The sequence below is a fragment of the Pongo pygmaeus genome, chromosome 22, assembly GCF_028885625.2.
Source record: "Pongo pygmaeus isolate AG05252 chromosome 22, NHGRI_mPonPyg2-v2.0_pri, whole genome shotgun sequence".
Lineage (NCBI taxonomy): Eukaryota > Metazoa > Chordata > Mammalia > Primates > Hominidae > Pongo > Pongo pygmaeus.
The window spans coordinates 55,365,294-55,384,459 of record NC_072395.2 but is presented as its reverse complement, the minus strand read 5'-3'; the positions used below and the strand labels follow the sequence as shown (position 1 = coordinate 55,384,459).

The 19,166-nt window shown below is 47.3% G+C and overlaps 1 protein-coding gene and 1 pseudogene across 3 annotated transcripts in view; one reads left to right on the top strand and one right to left on the bottom strand.

Annotated features, from left to right (window-relative positions):
* The window catches only part of UBASH3A (ubiquitin associated and SH3 domain containing A), a 47,063-nt gene that overhangs the window by 25,492 nt on the left and 2,405 nt on the right, over positions 1-19,166 (bottom strand). For 2 of the 3 annotated variants that reach the window (XM_054468934.2, XM_054468936.2), the window contains exons 2-6: positions 19,067-19,120; positions 15,843-16,029; positions 12,245-12,443; positions 8,888-9,057; positions 6,901-7,109 (exon numbers count right to left, since the gene is read on the bottom strand). In XM_054468934.2, coding sequence (XP_054324909.2) covers positions 6,901-7,109; positions 8,888-9,057; positions 12,245-12,443; positions 15,843-16,029; positions 19,067-19,120 — 819 coding nt within the window. Of the gene's footprint in view, positions 1-6,900; positions 7,110-8,887; positions 9,058-11,943; positions 12,058-12,244; positions 12,444-15,842; positions 16,030-19,066; positions 19,121-19,166 lie in introns of all 3 variants that reach the window. The other variant, XM_054468935.2, reaches the window with a different exon arrangement.
* On the top strand, positions 7,897-7,995 carry LOC129022738 (U6 spliceosomal RNA; annotated as a pseudogene).

Here is a 19,166-nt window from a genome sequence, read left to right as displayed (position 1 = left end):
AATCGACAGTTTCCTCTTCAAATTAACATGCTCAGAGCAGTGAGGCACAATTCATAGCCCCACATTAGCACAGGAAATGTTGGTTGGCTTCCCCTTCCTGAGGGCAAGGCGAGGGCACCCACAGCCTCCCTGCGGCTCGCTCTGCAGGTAGTAGGGCTTTGCTATCAACTGATGACATCTGTGAGGTTTACAGAGAGAAACGGAGGACATTTTGCTAGTCTTTCAAATGAAATACGATCAAGATTACTCTGTGAACATGGGTGATGGAAGGAGAAAGAAAAGAACTTAACATTTTCACATTTTCATTTTTCTCTTTAACTTAAGAGAGCCTCTTGACGGTAACTTACACCATGAAACAGACGTGTTTGAATTCTCCCTGGTTCTTAAAAGGACATAGCTGCCATCTGGGGGTTGCATCACTACGTCCCTGTGTTCATTTCCTGGGGCGGCCATAACAAAGTCCCACAGCTGAGTGGCTTCAATGACAGCCACAGATGCCCTCACAGTCCTGGAGGCTGCGAGTCTGAGGTCAAGCCATCGTTGAGGCTGGTTTCTCTTGAGGCCTCTCTCCTTGGCTTGTAGACAGGTACCTTCTCCTCGTGTCCTCACAGGCTGTCCCTCTGTGTGTGTCTGTGTCCTCATTTCTTCTTATAAGGACACCAGGCATATTGGATCTGGGCCCACTCTAATGCCCTCATTTGAACTTAGTCACCTCTTCAAAGACCCTGTCTCCAAATAAGGTCACATTCTGAGGTGTTAGGGGTCAGGACCTCCACATATGAATATTGGCAGGATGCAATTTAGCCCTTAATTGTACCTTTCTTATGTCTGAGATATTTGCTGTAAACCTGCTCTGAGGTTTTTGAAGTAATCTGCTGTGTCTGTCTTCAGTGTTGGGAATGTCCTCATCTTGACTGGGGGATGGCACTTATTCTCTCTCACACTCAAGCCCCCCTGTTCTTTGTCCCACAGGGGCGCTCTGTCTGCTCTCCTGTACAGAGGATTGGAAGCTGCTGTGTTTGTGAATACAGTCCTCCATCACCACTCTCTCCAGGCCATCTCTGATCTTCAAAGCAATGGACAAACATCATAGTGTGATTTTGCGGTAGGTAAGTCCAAAGAATCCCTGCACCATCCGGCATGGAGGCTGAGACTGGGGTCGTTATAGTGGTGATGGGTGACTGATGTGTTAATTGACAAGTACTACACATCGGAGCTGCAGACTCGTACAGGGAAAGGTGCCCTCTGTGGCGGGTAGGGGGATTCCTGCTGGTGTGCCTGCAGGTCTGTTTCCAGGCACTCTAACGCCAGCGGTTCTGCTGCTTGGATTGTGCAAGTGTGAGTCCTGACCAGGGCTTGTAGGAAGTAATTATTCAACATTTGCACAGCTATCTGTCAGTCCATGGGTCAGTTGGCCTCTGGACATTGCTGTCTGACCCCATTTTCCACTAATGAATATGTCAGTGATGTGTGGAGACATTCAAGGATCATTTTCTGATTTTGAAAGCTTTAGATATTTAATAAGGACTTTTAGCAATTTGAAAAGATTTAGCCAGCACAGTGAAGTCCAACAGCTCCCATCATCTGCCTCACTGGCCCATAAGCACAGATCACAGCTTGTCAGGGTGTCTTGCTGCTCCCCCAGCCACAATGAGGGTGCTTCCAAAGCAGGACCAATCAGACAACCCACAGCACCTAGCCCAGAGCTTATTTCTCTTTCCTCTCATTGCAATTTTCGTTAATACTGATTAATTCTCAAGAGAAAGTTCCTCTGGAAAGAACAGTCCCAGAAACGTCAGGCATAAAAGCTGGAATGGTTATGTTGATGGCAGGTGTCTAATGTATTAATTGTGAAGTGAAAAGTATCATAGCCGCTGACTCATCTTCTGCAGAGTCTTTGTGGTTCCTTTGTGACAGTGAAACTCTCCCATCCTGGGCAGAGAGCGAAAGACATGATGAATGATGCAGGGCCACAGGGGAGCCCCCAACCCTCCTGAAATTGAGATGGTTAGTTAGGGCACAGCCAGCATCTCCTCTCTATTCCTTAAACTGTTGATTGGATCAGGTGATGAACTGAGCTTCCAAGAAAGCAAGAGCTTCCTTGATTGTACAACATCAACTGGCCTTCTGGGCCTGAGTCTACTCAGCTCTCAAGCAGGGGAGTTGCCTTCGGTTATCTCTACAATCCCTTGTGGCACCCACATCCTGTGATTTTGATGTGGCCCCTGGACCCACGGACATGTCTATGTCAGCAAATTGTGTTTCTCCTGAACCGCTGGTCTGCATGCATCTGGGATGGCCATGACTGTTGGTTGAATGTGTGTCCATTTTCTCATTGGATGTGGGAAAGCCCAGAGCTGGGAGCTCACAGCGTATGCCAAGGTGTGGACAAACCTCAGCCCTGGCTTTGTCTAGCTTTTCCACCTTTACTCTCCCTTTGACCCAGCTTTCTTATATTCTCTTCTTGAAATTTAAAATGGATTAATTTATGTTTTGAGTAAGTAATGCATTTATACCTTTCATACATTGAAATATTATGAAATGGTCGTGTTTGAAAAGACTCCCTCCCATTTCTGTTCCATTCTTCTGGCTCCCACTCCCAACACCCACTGGTAACCATGGTTAGACGTTTCTAGACATTCTCCCTTCCAGGGAACCTTTAGGCATACACATGTATAGAAATAAATATTGTGCACATGTATTTACAGACAGTTATGTGTTTCTCTCCCCTGCCCCCACAAGTATATCATGCCACACACATCGTTCTGCAACTAATTTTTTTCATTTATCAATAAATCTTGCATAGTTTTTCAAATAAATATATAAAATTCTCCCTTTTAATTATTTTAAAGCTGCAAATATTTTATTATATGGATGTGTCATAATTTAATTTATGGACTTATTTTTAAATTATAGTGATCTCTTCTATAGGCAGCTGAGGTCATAGCTGAAAGCCCAAGCGTGGGATTAGGTATAAGACTGGAATCCGGCTTCCTCTGCTCACTTGCTGTGTGAACATAGGCAAGTGAGTTGATCTCTTTGTGTCTCAGTTTCATCAACTATAAAATGGAGCAATAAAAGTGCCTATCCCAGGGGTATTGGAGAAGTAAATCAGTTAATAAGGGAAATGCATGGCACAGAGCCAGGCACAGGGAGTGATGTTAGTGTGCAAAGCTATTGGACATCTCTTAAGCTGCCTTAAAATAGATTTAAGTAGACTAGGAGTCAACACATCAATAAATAAAGACACGTGACCACGGCTGCATTTTTCATCCCATATTTGCATTTTGTGGTCCTAAGTTCTTATTCATTAGGGTAAGAAGTTACATGGCCTCAAGAGAAGATGATATGGAATGTCATGTATGCACAGCTGTGGGGCTTTAGCTGGAATCTGCTCTCCTTGAGTGTCAAGTGGCTATTATGTTTAGTGGGGGAGCCCAGGGACATAGGTGCTGTCCCTGGCTCGTTATAAAAATCTCAGTGTCTGAATAATTAGCAAAAAGAAATATAATACCTAAAGAAATCAGCCATAGTCACCAAATCTCCTTTTATAAATATTTCCGACAATACTTCCATTATTTTTACTACTATTTCTTGCAAATTCTAATCATTTCACCAAGAGCTTCTATCAGGTACTATTAAACCATCTTTTCTTTTTTGGGAGGTTTGGATAAAAATGACCAATATGCAATCATTTATTTCAGCTCTTCAAAATATATTCTTTCTTAATTTACTCAAAATGCTAGTCTTACCCACACAGAGGCTTATCCATATAGCCTCTGAGAATTTTTAAGTAGCTTTTAATGACTACTCAAATAAAATGTCACAATTTTCATAGTTTTGCCTTGTGTGTGAACCTCATTAGGAAGGGTACAGAAAATAATTCCCTGGATGTATAGATGCTGGAAATAGATGTCCACAGCAAATGTCCAGCACAGATCTGAAAACCTGTAGATTGAGTAGACGCTGATACATCTGTGTTCAACTTAATGATTTATTTATTTGTCAGGGTGATGGCGGGAACCCTAGAGAAGTTGTGGAGCATTTTAGGAGAGAATTAAACAAATGAGTGAAATATAAAATGGTTTTAAGACCTCCTGCCTGGAGACAGAGGGATGGCCATGATGGTGCTTTTCCAGGCTCTCTTCCCCAGCCACACAGCTCTGAAGGTGCCAGGAAGCCCAGAACCACAACATAGGGTTTTTCTGTGTATTTCTGCCCTTCTCCTCCCACTCTCATCATTCAGTTGTTCCAACCATCAGTCTTGACACCTGCAAGAGCTCCACCCCAACATGCACACCCATGAGGCTGAGCAACTTTTCTCTTTTTTCACCATGTGTACTCTGACCTCTGCCTGCTCTCTCCACTCTCCTAACTGGAACCTGGGAGAAGAGGGTGAAAAAGCTCACAAGAGCCACCTTAACACTTTGCAATGGCTTTATGGTGTGGCAACTTGGCCAGACTGAATGACAGTTCCTAGACTTCCTTTTTAGCACATGTCTGATCAGGGTGGGCTACAAGAGGCATTCTCATGAGAGCTGGAGGATGGAAGGGAGGCAGTAGTCATCCTAAGCATCACACACAGTCTTCCTAGCTATCCCATCAAATGCTAGTCTAGGTGCTGCTGGAAGGAGATTTTACAAATGTGACGAGAACCCCTAATCAGTTGAACTTAAATTAATCAAAAGCAAGATTATTCTGAGCAGGCCTGACTTATGCAGTCGGAAGGCATTTTTTAAAAACTTAGGCTTTCCTCACACTCAGAGACTTCAATAGCAGCTGTGTCTGTGACTGCTCTCCCATCACCCGGGTGGTCCTTCCAACTGCCACATGTGGACAACAAGCTTCAGCTTGCCCATGGGTTTTCAGCCTGAGTAGGATCCTCCCTTCCTGCCTGTCTGCCCTTGCTTAGCTAGCCCCAGTAATTCCATAAGGCAATTCATTGTAGTAAATCAATATAGATGTGTGTATACATATATACCTTTCCATATATATATATGTGTGTGATACATGTGTATATAATATAAAATATTATGTATGTACAGTCAGCCCTTTGTATCTGGAGGTTCTGCATTTGTGGATTCAACCAACTGCAGGCCAAAAATATTCAAAAAATTAATCGATAAAAAATAGCAATACGATTTAAAAAATACAAATAAAAACAATACTGTATAACAACTATTTGCATAGTATTTATATTGTATTATGTATCACAAGTAATCTAGAGATGATTTAAAGGATACAGGGTGATGTGCATAAGTTGCATGTAAATACTACAGCATTTTATATTGGGGACTTGAGAACATGAGGATTTGGGTATCTGTGGGGGTCCTGGAACCAATCCCTTGCAGATAGCAAGGGACAACTGTACATATACTTATCTGTATTATATATTGTATGAAAGTGACTGGTTCTGCATCTCTGGTTAAACTTTTACTAAATTTGGTATCAGGAATGGGGTGCTGTTCTAACAAACAGAGGATGCTCTTCAACTTCAGATGGGGTTATGTTCCAACAAACCCATCATAAATTGAAAATGCGTTTAACGCACCTAACCTACTGAACATCACACTTGGCCTAGCTTACCTTAAACACTCTCAGAACACTTACAGTAGCCTATGATAGGGCGGAATAATCTAACACAAAGCCGATTTTATAATCAAGTGTTGAGTATCTCATGTAATTCGTTAAATGTTGGACTGAAAGTGTAGTGCAGAATGACTGTATGGGCACTTGAAGTACAGTTTCTATTGAACCCATATCACTTTCGTATCATTATGAAATCCTAAGCCGAACCATTGGAAGCTGGAAACCTTCTGAACTCAAAATGTGGAAACAACTTTGGGACTTGGCGGTGAGCAGAGGCTAAGAGACTTTTGAGTAGCATGGCAGAGAAAGCCCAAATCACCATGAACAGATTGCTAGTGGAAATAGGGATGCGAAAGGTGAATCCTCCGGGGAGAACTCAGAAAGGAATGTGACACGTGTTCCAGGAAATCGGAGCAAGGAGGATCCTTCCCATGTGTGCCAGAGAGTTTAATGAAATTGTCCGTGGAGAGCAGGACTTGTAAGCGATGATGTTGGTCACACAGCTAAGGCTATTTCCAAACAAAGTGTTAAGTGTATCACCTGGTTTCTTCGTGTTATTTATAGTGAAGCGGGAGAGGAAAGAGATAAATTGAGGGAAGAACATTGAACAAAAAAGAACCAGTATCTGATGATTCTGAAAATCCTTAGCCTCACCAGATGATGCTAAAGGTGCTAAAATTAAGAGATTCTTCAGCTGATGAAGAAGCAACTCACCAGAAGCCCTACAGCTTCAAGGAAATCACTTCCACCAACAACTGTGTATGCTCAGGCGAGGGGCGGTGAAGCCTCAGCGGGGAGCCCAGCCCTGGCAGGCACCTTGATTACAGCCTTGAGACACCGAGCTGAGGACCCAGTGAAGCTGGACTCTGACTCTCAACGCATAAATACAATAAGATAATAATTGCACTTTGTTTTAGTGGTAATTTATTATACAGTCATAGAAAACTAATAATACGCCCTAGGACTTTACATTTCATACACGGAGCAGAAGAATAAATAAACCTAAGCTCAGGACCTCTGAGTATAATTTATTATGTTTGTGATAAGGAAGTAGTATTTTGCAATAATTTGGGGATTACCATCTCAAATTACTCTAATGCAGAGTAATTCATTCTTTTTTGAATGTTATCGTCGGAAAACCATGGATGAACCAAGATGTTTACTATATACCTGCAGGAATAATTTTGCCAGCATGGAGAATGCAATTTTACCAATAATGGAATGGCCTAGAAGCACACTGTTTGCAGGTGGGCACTCTCACACAGTAACTCAGAGAGAGATGACGGGGCTGCAGCCAGAGGCAGCACTCACCTGTGCTTCACCCACGTGTCAGACTCGCTGGCTCGATCCGTGTAGTTTTCCGGCAGGAAGCCCCGGCAGCCCGTCCGCTGTGAGATCCCAATCACCCAGCCCTCGCTGGCTTCGTCCTGCTGTGTGGGGTCCACAAAGATGTAGTCACCAGGTCTCAGCGTCAGCTCATCCACGTTCTGGGGTTTGTACTGGAATAGGGCTCTCAGGGTCTAGAAAAGAGGCAAGGGGTTTCATGTCTCGAGCAAAGATTTACACTGGAAAATGGCAGCAATAGGAGGCCTATCACCTGCCACCTCCTGCTTTCTGCCCCTCCAATGTGTTCTGTGTCTCCAAGTCTCCATCCAAAGCTTTGTCTGGCAATATGTAGCACAGAATATAACGAAACGCAGCATAGAATTCTTTGGATAGATTTAGAAATACATTTTGGGGCCAGGCGCGGTGGCTTATGCCTGTAATCCCAGCACTTTGGAAGGCCGAGGTGGGTGGATCACAAGGTCAGGAGTTTGAGACCAGCCTGGCCAATATGGTGAAACCCCATCTCTACTAAAAATACAAAAATTAGCCGGGCATGGTGGTGGGTGCCAGTAGTCCCAGCTACTTGGGAAGCTGAGGCAGGAGAATCACTTGAACCTGGGAGGCGAAGGTTGCAGTGGGCGCGGATGACTCCACTGCACTCCACCCTGGGCAACAGGGTGAGACTCCCTCTCAAAAAAAAAAAAAAAAAAAAGAAATACATTTTGGGATCTATCCATCATCCATCCATCTAGGTACTTTTTTGTCTACAAAAGATCTGAAGGCTTAAGCAGACTTTCACATCTGCTTTCCTTGGTGTGAGGTTATTGACATCTTCTCATACGATACAGAACATGGTGGATTCATTCACATGTGCTCTCTGGGTCTGAAAGGAGCATCACACACTTCGTTTCTAAACCCATCAATTCATGGGCAGGAAGTCCCAGAATGAGGTTTCACTCAAATCATTCTTTAAAGTGAATTGTGCTCACTTTGGCAGCACATGTAACTAAAATTGGAACGCTACGGAGAAGATTAGCATGGCCCCTACATTTAAAAAATAAATAAATAAAAAAGAATTAATAAGCAAAACATGTATTCATAGACCTTTACAATAGTCCTTTCTGCTTTCTGTCTTTTTTTTTTTTTTTTTTTTTTTGCCAGTCTGGCTCTGTTGCCCAGGCTGGAGTGCAACGGTACGATCTCCGCTCACTGCAACCTCCACCTCCCAGGTTCAAGTGATTCTTCGGCCTCAGCCTCCCGAGTAGCTGGGATTACAGGTTCGTGCCATCACACCCGGCTAATTTTTTGTATTTTTAGTAGAGACAGGGTTTTGCCCTGTTGCCCAGGCTGGTCTCGAACACCTGACCTCAAGTGATCCACCTGCCTCAGCCTCCCAAAGTGCTGGGATTATAGGTGTGGGCCACCACACCCAGCTTCCTTTTCTAATATTGGAAATGCTTCTATTTTGTTTTAAAATGTCTGTGCATCTCTAACTCACATAAAAAAGAATGCTGGTTGTAAATTGCAAAAGAAAGAGAATGGCTTTAGAGAAGCAATAGAAATTTTCCTTGCTACTAACATATCTCCCTTGGAGGGCTCCAGAGGGTACGTGCTGTCAGGTGAGTGGCTGTTCATTCATCTGCGTCTTTTTTTGAGACGTCTCGCTCTGTAGCTCAGGCTGGAGTGCAGTGATGCGATCTGGGTTCACTGCAAACTCCGCCTCCCGGGTTCACGCCATTCTCCTGCCTCAGCCTCCTGAGTAGCTGGGACTACAGGTGCCCGCCAAGGCGCCCGGCTAATTTTTTGTATTTTTAGTAGAGACGGGGTTTCACCATGTTAGCCAAGATGGTCTCGATCTCCTGACCTCATGATCCGCCCGCCTCGGCCTCCCAAAGTGCTGGGATTACAGGGGTAAGCCACTGAGCCCTGCCCATTCATCTGCTTCTTATGAGCCCCTGCTCGGCTCTCTCACCTGGTAGTGCACAAAGCGCATGTCTCGGGAGTAGAGTGCTGCTGTCCACTGGCAGCTGTGGCCCAGGGGGATGGCTCTGGCCAGCTGCTCCAGCGCCCTCTGGTGGTGGGGGTAGAACTTGTGGGCCAAGGTCAGATGCAGCTGCTTGGTGCAAGGCTTCACGGAGCAGTCTGTGAAATCAGGGAAACACAGAGGGTGCCAGGGCACTGTTACCTAAATGCCTCCTTCCTCCGACCTCCATGCTTCCTCAACAAGGCAAGGGCTCTCAGAACTCAGAGCTCATTTGGCCCACTCAGAACTCACATCATAAAGGAGATGGCTGGATCCCTGCAGATTTTTCCAGGAAGTAGGAAAGAGGAGGATATGGAGATGTGGGTTCAGGGTCTTGGGGACCTATCAGTTTGCAGGCTAGCTGCCTGAATGCACAATTCAGATGCACAGAGTAAACGGCTACTCCATTCCCCGGGGTGTGCACGTTACCCAGTGGCCTGGACTTGCAGGCCCGAGCTCCAGTTCAATGGCTTTTTGTTTAATTGTAGAGTTTCAAGAAGAAAACTCTTTAGGCAACAAAACTATAAAACACACAGTGTCTTTAAGGTTCACCTTGTTTTGGTGAAGCAGGAAGTCCTGGGAGTGGCTGAGCCTCAGGTCTTTTTGGGTGTCCTCTGCACTTGTGGCCCTAGCCCTCCCTGGTCCTGCAAGGGGCTCTTGGGTCAGTGAGCAGAGCAGCTGGCATCACCGAAGCAGCCAGGATCTGATTTCAGTTGAGCCTCAAAGTATTTTATGTCCTAGGGAGGCGGTCTGTGTCTTGACAGGAACAACACAAACTTTGGTGTTGGATAGACCTAGTTTTAGGCTGCACCGTGCCCCCTTTTGCAGGGTGACCTTGACCGAGCCTCTGGGCCTGGCCCAATTTCTGCTTCAGCAGCATTTGCTGGAGGATGGCAGCGCCTGCTCGCCAAGGCTGCAGTGGGAAATCAGCCTCCTAACCTAAAGTTTCCTGCTAGAGACGCTGTGTCGGTGCACAGAGGTCCCCTGCCCCCACTCCACGGCAAGGCACTTACAAACAGGATCTGCTCACTCCCTAAAAAAGGTCAAGGGTGATGTAAGCCTTTCCCTGGAGCCCCAAAGTTGGGGCCCACTGCTGTCTCCCACCTGAGAGGTGAACCTTTAGAGGCAAATGGGAAGCTCCCACGGTCTCTAGGAAAGCCGGGGGACTGAGGCTACGCAGCCCAGAGCGGCATGAGTGTGTAGGTGGTGGGGAAATTCCTTTTCTGACTTTTGTTTTTAGCAGTCAGGGAGGACCGCCTTGCCATGTGAGTGAGTGCGGCCTGGGAAAGACCCACTGCAGGTTGCTGACGTCAGAGTGAGTCACACCAACTTCTGAACGGGCCCTTGCGTTTCCTTCTCTCTGTGGACCTGTGCCTATGGGCACGTTTCACTGGGGAGGGACAATGCGGGCAGGGGGCCTCGTGCATTTGCCCCGAGCGGGACCTCGGCCACTTCAGAGTAGTGACTGGTCACTCATCACTGAGAGAGGCCCCTCCACCCCCTCGGTGTCAGGCATGGGCCACGGAAGGGCAGGACACAGCCTGCTCAGGGTCGGGGCGTGGATGTGAGGTCAACCCTGGCTCCCACAGGAAGTGGGGCTGCCCAGCATGAACCCAGGCAGCATGGAGCAGGACAGAGCTGGGTTCAGGTCCCAGCTCCACCAGCCTGGTTAGGGGACTAGACTGGTTTCAAACAACAGAAATTTATTCTCTCCCATTTCTGGAGACTAGAGGTTCAAAATCAAGGTGTTGGCAGGGCTGCGCTCGCCCTGAAAGCTCCTGGGAAGGGTCCTTCCTGGCTTCTTCCAGTTTCTGGTGGCCCCAGGCGTCCCTTGGCCTGTGGCTACATCACTCCGGTCTCTGCCTCAGTCGGCACATGGCTTCTCTGTGTCTCTATGCGGCCTCTATACTTACGGGGACCCACCCTAATCCAGTGTGACCTCCTCCCAACCAATCGCATCTGCACAGGCCCTATTCCCAAGTGAGGTCACATTCCAAAGTTCCTGGTGGACATACATTTTTAGGGGACACCACTCTACACACCACAGTGACCTTGGGCAGGCACTTCACCCTTTGCAGCCTCAGTTTCCTGTTTTTAAGATACTGCCAATGAGGTTCACTGGGGGAGGGCCTGGGTGTGAAAGAGCCATCATTTGATAAAGGAGACTAATCCACAAAGACCGGGGGCGACTTTCTAATTACCCAGCAGATTCGATCTCCAGACTCACAAGCTGCCATCCAAGTGGAGGCCCAGGATTCGTGGATGGATTTACAGGCCAGGATCTGTGTTTCATACACGTCTGAGCACAGAGACAGACTCACTCCCGGAGAGAGAGAGTGGGGAGCCCTCCCACCAAGGCACTGCAGCCTCGTCAGATTTTAGAGTCGGCAAATCACGGCAATACTGAGTGCCTTCTGTGTCCCGGGAACTATGGCGTGGTGGGCCACAGACTCAGGCAACATTGTTCTTGAAGAGTGAGAGCTCTCATTGTTTTGTAGAGAAAGAAAAAGAGACAGAGAGAGTGGACATGACTTGATTAAGGTCACGCCACTCATCAGGGACACAGAAAAAAATCACATCTTCTGACATCAAGTCCACAATCCTTTCCACTAAACCCCAGTGGTAGCCTTGGTCTCCTGGCCAGGGCTGGTGTCTGGAGAGAAGGGAATTTTGATGATTCTCAGTATGAGTCTAAATAATCTTTCCCTGGAGAGGCCAAGGAGAGAGCACTAAGCTCATACTGAAAATACAGAAATAAGTCACGTAGGACTTCTGTGTCTCCCACTGAAGGCTGGAGTGGGGAGGCCCTGACTCCCTGTGTGCACCAGCCTCCAACCCCGTCATGGTCACCCACTCAGGCTTGATGCTTGGCACACCCTTCTGGGGCACTTTCCCAGGCTGTTGGTATATAACTAAGCATTTTAAAAACCATATAATGTGAACGTAAGGCTATTCCCGCCTAAAGAGAAGACCAAAGCTGGTCTGGAAGCTTTCTAACAGCTTACATTTTTGAAGGATGTAGTGGCTCATGAAGGAGGATCTAGTTAAATTGTTCAGCCTCAGGTTAGGGCCATGTCCAGGCACCTGGCTGAAAATCCAGAAGTGGGAAACGGAGGTGCCTGGGTGAGGACAGGTGCAGCCACTGAGCCCGGAAGAAAGCCCACCCAGCCATCCCACCATTGCTGCTGGGCTCTGCTCCCCTGGAACCTACCCACTGCATCCATGTGCCGGGGGCTAGTCCCTGCCACAGAGGGCTCACTCACTGTGAATCCGGCCCTGTGTGTGCAACCGGCCAGGGCTGCCCACCTGCTAAGAGAGATGCTTCCGTGGCGAAGGTCATGGCGAATTCCCGGATGACGTCTGCGGGGCTGCCATTGACGAAGAAGCCGAGGTAGCTGATGGAGGAGTGGAGAGCCAGGGGCACGGCCATGGGGAAAGAGCCCAGGAGCCTGTCTCCAGCTCTCTTCAGTGCCTCGTACAGGCACTCCACCTTCTGGTCTTCACACTAAGGGGACAGAGACAGATCCTGTATTTCCACACCTCTCATCAGAAGTCATCTATTAATTTAATTAATAACAATCAGGCAGCAATTAAAGTGAGACTGTTTTCTGTTCAAAGCGCTGTAACATAATTTATCGTGTCCCTGTGTGTCTGGGGTTATGGATTTGTTCTATACCTGGACCTCGGTTTTTTCAAATATTTCAGGTAAGTTTCTTTTCGGGATGGAGTCTCCTTTAGGTGCCCAGGTTGGAAATCCCCTGGTCCTTGAACTGCATTCCCTCCCTCCATGGCACATGCTCATCACCTGCCAGGCCCTTTCTTCAGTCCCATGGCCCACTGCTTTGCTCAGGTTTGCATGATTTGGCTTCTGGAGGTTTCTAGCAGACTCCAAGGCTGCCCAGGCACTGCTCAGAGCCTGTAGTGAGGGGGACTCAGCTGCACTTCCAGTGGCGGGGCCGCCCTCTCGTCCATGGCTGAGCACTGAGTCGGGTTCCACAGGGGACTCCTCTAAGGCACTGAGGCTCTGCCTGCCTCCAACCCTCTCCTCCTCTTTTGCCTTCACCAGCAGTCTCTCCCCTGTGCGTCTCCTGCACTGGGAATTCTGCCTTGGGGTCTGCTCCCTGGAGGACCTGAGCCTGCACAGCCCCTGGCCCGGCCTCCCTGATGCCCCCTGAGTGGCTGCAGGACCCTCTTTCTGATGCAGCTCCCACCCCTGAGGCCGCAGGCTCTCTGTCACCTGGAGAATCCCTCAGGCCCACAGAGCCCGACAGGTGCTGGCCCGGCAGCCTTGCCTATGGGGCTCCCACCCCCGTCCTCCAGCCAGATGTGGCCTGTCCTGACATCTGGGCTTGGTGTTGCCTACCGCCCTGGGCAGGCTGCTTTCTGGGCTTGAAGACCTTCCCAGTGCCATTGCCCACATTGGACCACAGGGGAAACCCAGACACCACATCCTCCTGGCGGGAGATGGCCTGATCCCTTCTCTTTCCAGCACCGGGCTGCCCTCGGAATTTCCCACAGTGCTTCTTACAAGCCCAAGTATGAGGCCAGATCACAGTGTTTAATGCAGCTTCCATCTCCCCGTGGACAGGCCGGCCTGACATTCCTCCCTGTCTGTTTTCTCCGCAGCCCTCAATGGTACTCAACACAAAACCACCCAGTGAACGCATGTCCATTCCTGAATCTGTCTCACATTGTGTTTCTTGGCCTCAGATATGTAATTTTCAAGAATAGTCATGTTATAAATGTAGCTGTGATCAATATCACACTTCAGAAGATCAGTGTTTTCATTTTACAGCATCAAAGGTACACAGTGAGTCTCTGTTACACTCTTCTGCCTGTGAGGGGAGCTCCACTAACCACAGCCAGGCCAGACCTGGGGTGGGGGACTGGGAGGAGCTAACGACAGAGGGAGGTGTGTGAGTGTGTGTGTGTCTGCATATGTCTATATGTGTGTGTGTCTGTGTGTGTGTCTGCATATGCGTATGTCTATGTGTGTCTGTGTGTCTGCGTATGCCTATATGTGTGTCTGTGTGTATGCATGTGTGTATCTGTGTGCATATGTATGTGGTGCTTATGTGTGTGTGTCTGCGTATGTCTATGTGTGTCTGTGTGCCTGCATATGTCTATATGTGTGTCTGTGTGTATGCATGTGTGTATCTGTGTGCATATGTGTGTATGTGGTGCTTATGTGTGTGTCTGTGTGTGTGCATGTGTGTATCTGTGTGCATATGTGGGTACGTGGTGGTTATGTGTGTGTCTGTGTGTGTGTGTGTGTCTATGTATGTGCATGTCTGTGTGTGTGCATGTGTGTGTATCTAATGTGTGTCTCTGTGTGTGTCTGTTTGTGTCTATGTGCATGTATCTGTGTATTCCTGTGTGTGTATATCTGTGTGTATCTGTGTGCATGTGTACCTATGTACATGTATGTGTGTATGTGTGTCTCTGTGTGTCTGTGTATGTCTGTATCCATGTATGCATGTATATATGTGTGTGTGTGTATCTGTGTGTCTCTGTGTGTGTCTGTATGCATGTATGTGTGTATATCTGTGTGTGCCGTGTGTACATCTCTGTGTCTGTGTGTGTCTGTGTGTCTATATCTATGTATGTCTGTATGCATGTATGTGTGTGTATCTGTGTGCATGTGTAAGTATCTGTGTCAATCTGTGTGTGTCTGTGTGTGCGAGCTATGTGTGTGTCTCTGTGTCTGTGTGTGTGTGTTTGTGTGTGTGTGTGTGCTTGTGCCTCAGTGGGCTGGGGAAGGAGCAGGGGGCTAAGGCCTACTCTGATTTCTGAGCTGTGTCACACGGCTTGGTCTGTCTTGCCTTTCCCTGTTAGCTCCAGAGGGTGAGCCAGAAGGGAATCAGCTTGTCACAAGTACCACTGATGTCGATGTAGGGTGAAAACTCTCTCGATTTTTCTGGGGCTTTCCCAGGCTTAGTCCTGTGCTCTGGGGATCCCTGCAAGTCTCAGGCAATCCGGGGTGGTGGTTGGAGGCTTTGGAAGGTGCTGCTTCTCCTGGGACATCTTCCAGAAATCTTTTCCCTTCAGAGGTTTGCATTCCTCCTTACCATCCAGCACTGAGGGGCCTGGTGTTGGAATGGAGGGTTGTTTGGGCCCTGATGGAATTCCTTGAAATGGGTGGAACAAATCAGTTTGCCAACAGCAGAGTTAGGGCCAGGCCGCGGTAGCGAAAGTGGGTGTGCCCTTCCTTAAGCCCCTCTGGCGGAGCTGAGGAGGGCAGTGGCTGTCTGTCCCTCCCTTCTCCTTCTTTTCTCCTGAGAAGCTCCCACATCCTTCTTGTCTTCCCAGTGCCCCTGTAGAGCTGCCCGCTGGGCCATTGTGTGTGGCTGTGGAGCTACCCACTGGGCCATTTTTTTCTGAATCAGATGGCTGGTCCCTGAGACAGGGAAAAGTTCTGCATTTGGGGGTAGCCAACAATCACCCGTCCTTGAGTTGACTTACCACACATTTTGGAAGCGCAAACTCTGTTTTAGGGGCTGTGCTAGTTTCTGGGGGTGCAAAGATGAGTGGGGCATCTGCCTTCCCTTAAGGGACTTGATCTGGTGAGGGATGCGGTGCTGCACCAGACACATGGCCCATATGATACAAAAGTGCCAGTAGACACATGAACAAGAAAATGGGCAGCAACTCCTTTTGCCTGGGGAGCTGGAGAAGACTCAAAAAGGGGAGAGGATAAATGAGTTGGGTTCTGAAGGAGGAATAAGAGTTGACCAGATGAAGGCAAAGAGGAAAATAAAGGACAGCTCACATGAAGGTGCCAGCTAATGATGCAGTTCTGGACCATCCCATTTAAATAAGTCAACTTTGTCCCATCATGGCCTAATTAGCACAGAAAAATGCCTCCAGCTGCCATGAGCATTGAAGGCACACTGGGTTGACTCACCGTGAAGAAGTCACAGAGTGTCACATGTGGGAAGACCTCATGAGCTCTGTTCTTTGCACACTGGCGCTTGCTCTCTCTCCAGAACTCTTGAAGTTTTTCCAGCAGGGGCCCCGTTGGACAGAGGAAAAGGGCATACTCCTGGGGGATGGGGTCATCTAGAGAAGGGTCATTGCAATGATCATGTAGCCTGCAACAGAGAGCAAGCCGGCGTCACCCACTGTCACAACAAAAAGATTTTTCCCCTTTGAGGACACACAACAGAATGACAATGACAGCAATGCAGAATTATAGGGCACACTGAACACATCATATATGCTTATGACATATATTAATCTCACAGCCATCCTACTGGTGGGAGGCATTGCAGCAGAGCTGTGTGTGGCACAGACCTGGTCAGTGTGAGTCCTGCTCTCAGACCCACCTTAGTCTGATTCCAAAGTCAAAGGTGGAAAAAATGAAAGAAAGTTGACAGCAAGACCTAAAACCTGGTCTTCAAATGATCTGTGGGCCCAGCATCTCCTTGATGGTGTGGGAAAATTTTGTGGAAAACCCTCACATTTGTATTTTACCTCAAACTTCAAATTACATATATATAAAAACCAAAACCAAAAACCTAGACAAAATTTAGGTAGCTACTGCGTTTCTTTAGATTCAGACAGTTATTTTATTTTATTTTATTTTGTTTTTGAGATGGAGTCTTGCTCTGTCGCCCAGGCTGGAGTGCAGTGGCACAATCTCAGCTCACTGCAACCTCCACTTCTTGGGTTCAAGCGATTTTCCTGCCTCAGCCTCCTGAGTGGCTGGGATTTCAGGCAGACAGTTATTTTAAATTAAAGGAAAAATGACGGATGACCCAGCATAGGAGTTCGTTGTCACTAACGATAAAAATGGAAATAAAATAGCTCCGAGACAGCATTTTTCTCATCTGTCAAGTTCAAAAAGATTTTTTTAATAAAAGGATAAAAGTTCTGCTCAATGTGTGAAAGGTGCAGCAGGACTTAAGGACAGACCTTTCAAATTTTATGTGAAGCAATTTGCCAATAGGTATTGAGAGTCTTAAAATGTCCACACTCTTTGAATTAATAATTCTACTTCCAGAAACGTCTCCCGAGGAAAGAGCACAAAGTACTGTATAGGCAAAACTTTACACATGAAACATTTATTTAGGGTTATTTAGAAGAAACTTATTTAGAAGAAAGTTAGAAGGTTATTTAGGGTTATTTAGAAGAAAGAAGAAAAACTCCATAACTGATAGCAAATCTATTTATCGTGCATTCATTAGAAATCATGGTTTGGAAGAATTTCTAATTACTCAGCAAAGTGCCTTGATATAATTTTCAATTTAGAAAGTAGTATTCAATCACTAGAGGAAACAGAACTTATGCAAGACCATATTCTCTTCAATAAAAATCACAGAGGAAGTTACCTCTCCTCTCCATCACGGTTCCCACCCTCCCCCTTTCCAGGGTTCACCCAGAGGGTGAAGCTGCTTTGTCTTCTCCCAGAAATTTAAGTAACAGACTTATAGATAGCACTTATTTTACATAAATCATAAGCTGTTATTCAAATTATTCTACAACTGGCATTTTTCCTCTACCATGTCTTTTCAGTTAATCCCTCTTGATACACACATCTAGTGAAGTTTGTCAGCGCGAATTTTTTAAAGGCTGTGTAATAGTTCATCATATACATATATAATGTTGCACTTGTTCATTCCCGCACTGATGAACATCTAAATTATTTTATTTTAAAACCATTTCATAACCCCGTAATCAAGATCTTTGTACATGTCTCTTTAGGCTCCTTGCGTTTCTCCAGGGAATCTGCTTAGATGCATGATGGAGGCTGATGGGCTGTGCACATTGCCAAGGTTGGCAGATACCCAGCACTGCCTTCCTCAGTGACACCAGTGACATGTGAGGCCCCCCCTTCCCTCACCCTCATCAACACTTGTAGTTACCTTGTTTGCTCTAATGATATCTCAATTTGCACCACCTCCCTGGTTACTAGTGAGAGGTTGGGGTGCTCTTGACTGAGTCTAGGGGACCCCATTGCCTCCCTGTTTTTTGGTGGGGTTCCTAGTCTTATTGACTGGGTTGCAGTGGGCAGGTGCTGGCCATGCCCCTCACAGCAGTGGGCTTGTTTCTGATCCAAAATTGGCAACTGGCTTTAGTGGGGTCTGTGAAGCGGTTGCCCATTTTGCCCGTGGCCTACACTTTCTGGAGGAGGAGGGGGCATCCCATTGGGAACACTGCACGTTCAGAGACCCAGGATCAGTATCTACCCTCCTGCTTTGGGGAGGGCACTCCAGCCTCCCGGGACCTGGTTTTTATTGTTTGATTTTCCCTGTGGCTATCTCAGGGCAGAGGATGAAGGACTCCCCACAGCACATCCAGGTGGGAGAGGGTTTTAGAGAACCGGTGGCCCTCCTCTCCATCCCCAGAGCAGAGAACAGGCCCATGGCAGTGGGTGGGTTGCAGAATCACTCACACAGCTTGTACCTGGTGGGGTCACCTCAAATCAGAGCCCTCACCCGACCCACACACCTGTCGCCCTTAGACCCACACACCTGGCTTCATGACCACCAGTAAACTCCCTTCCCCTCAGAGGCAGCCCGAGAGCATGGTGGCCGCTAGTTTCTATCAGCAAAGATGTCAATTATGTCTCAAATCTTACCATCAATAAACACAAACATCCTCCTATCTATCTCAATCTTATCCATCATAGTAGGCAGTTGAGGAGGACTTAATCAAACACAAGTATGCAAAATCCCAGCCTACTCTTCAATTACTCAAATAGGTTGAATATTAGCAGTACTAATATAAAACCCAAATGTTGCCATTTTTAACCTAATTACTTTATTCTAACAATTACCCTCATTTACGTGCTTATCACAACACAACAATTATGTCTTCCCCATTTACTCAGCAAAGCACATGAACCTGTTCTTCTTGGCAGTCAAATTGGATTGAATCAGGTTTGTAAGTGAAGAAAGCCTTGTTCAGAGTTCTCTCTTTCTCTTTCCATGGTTAACCAAAGCCCTGTGCCCCTCCCTCAGTGCACTATGGGTAGGCAGGGAGGTTATTTTGTTTCACTTCCGCAGTGGCCCCATCCCACCCAGAGGCGCCCGGCTCTTCCTGGCGTCAGCCCTGGTGGGAGGGAGTCCTCAGGCACAGGGTATTCAGCCCAAACGCTCCTGGGTCTACAGGAGTGGCTGCACTCACCAGGCCAAGGCCTCCTCCGCCGTCTTCCTCCCCGTGGCTGCCAACGCTTTCAGCCTGCAGAAGAGCAGACACAGGCACAGAGTCATGTCGCCCATTCTTG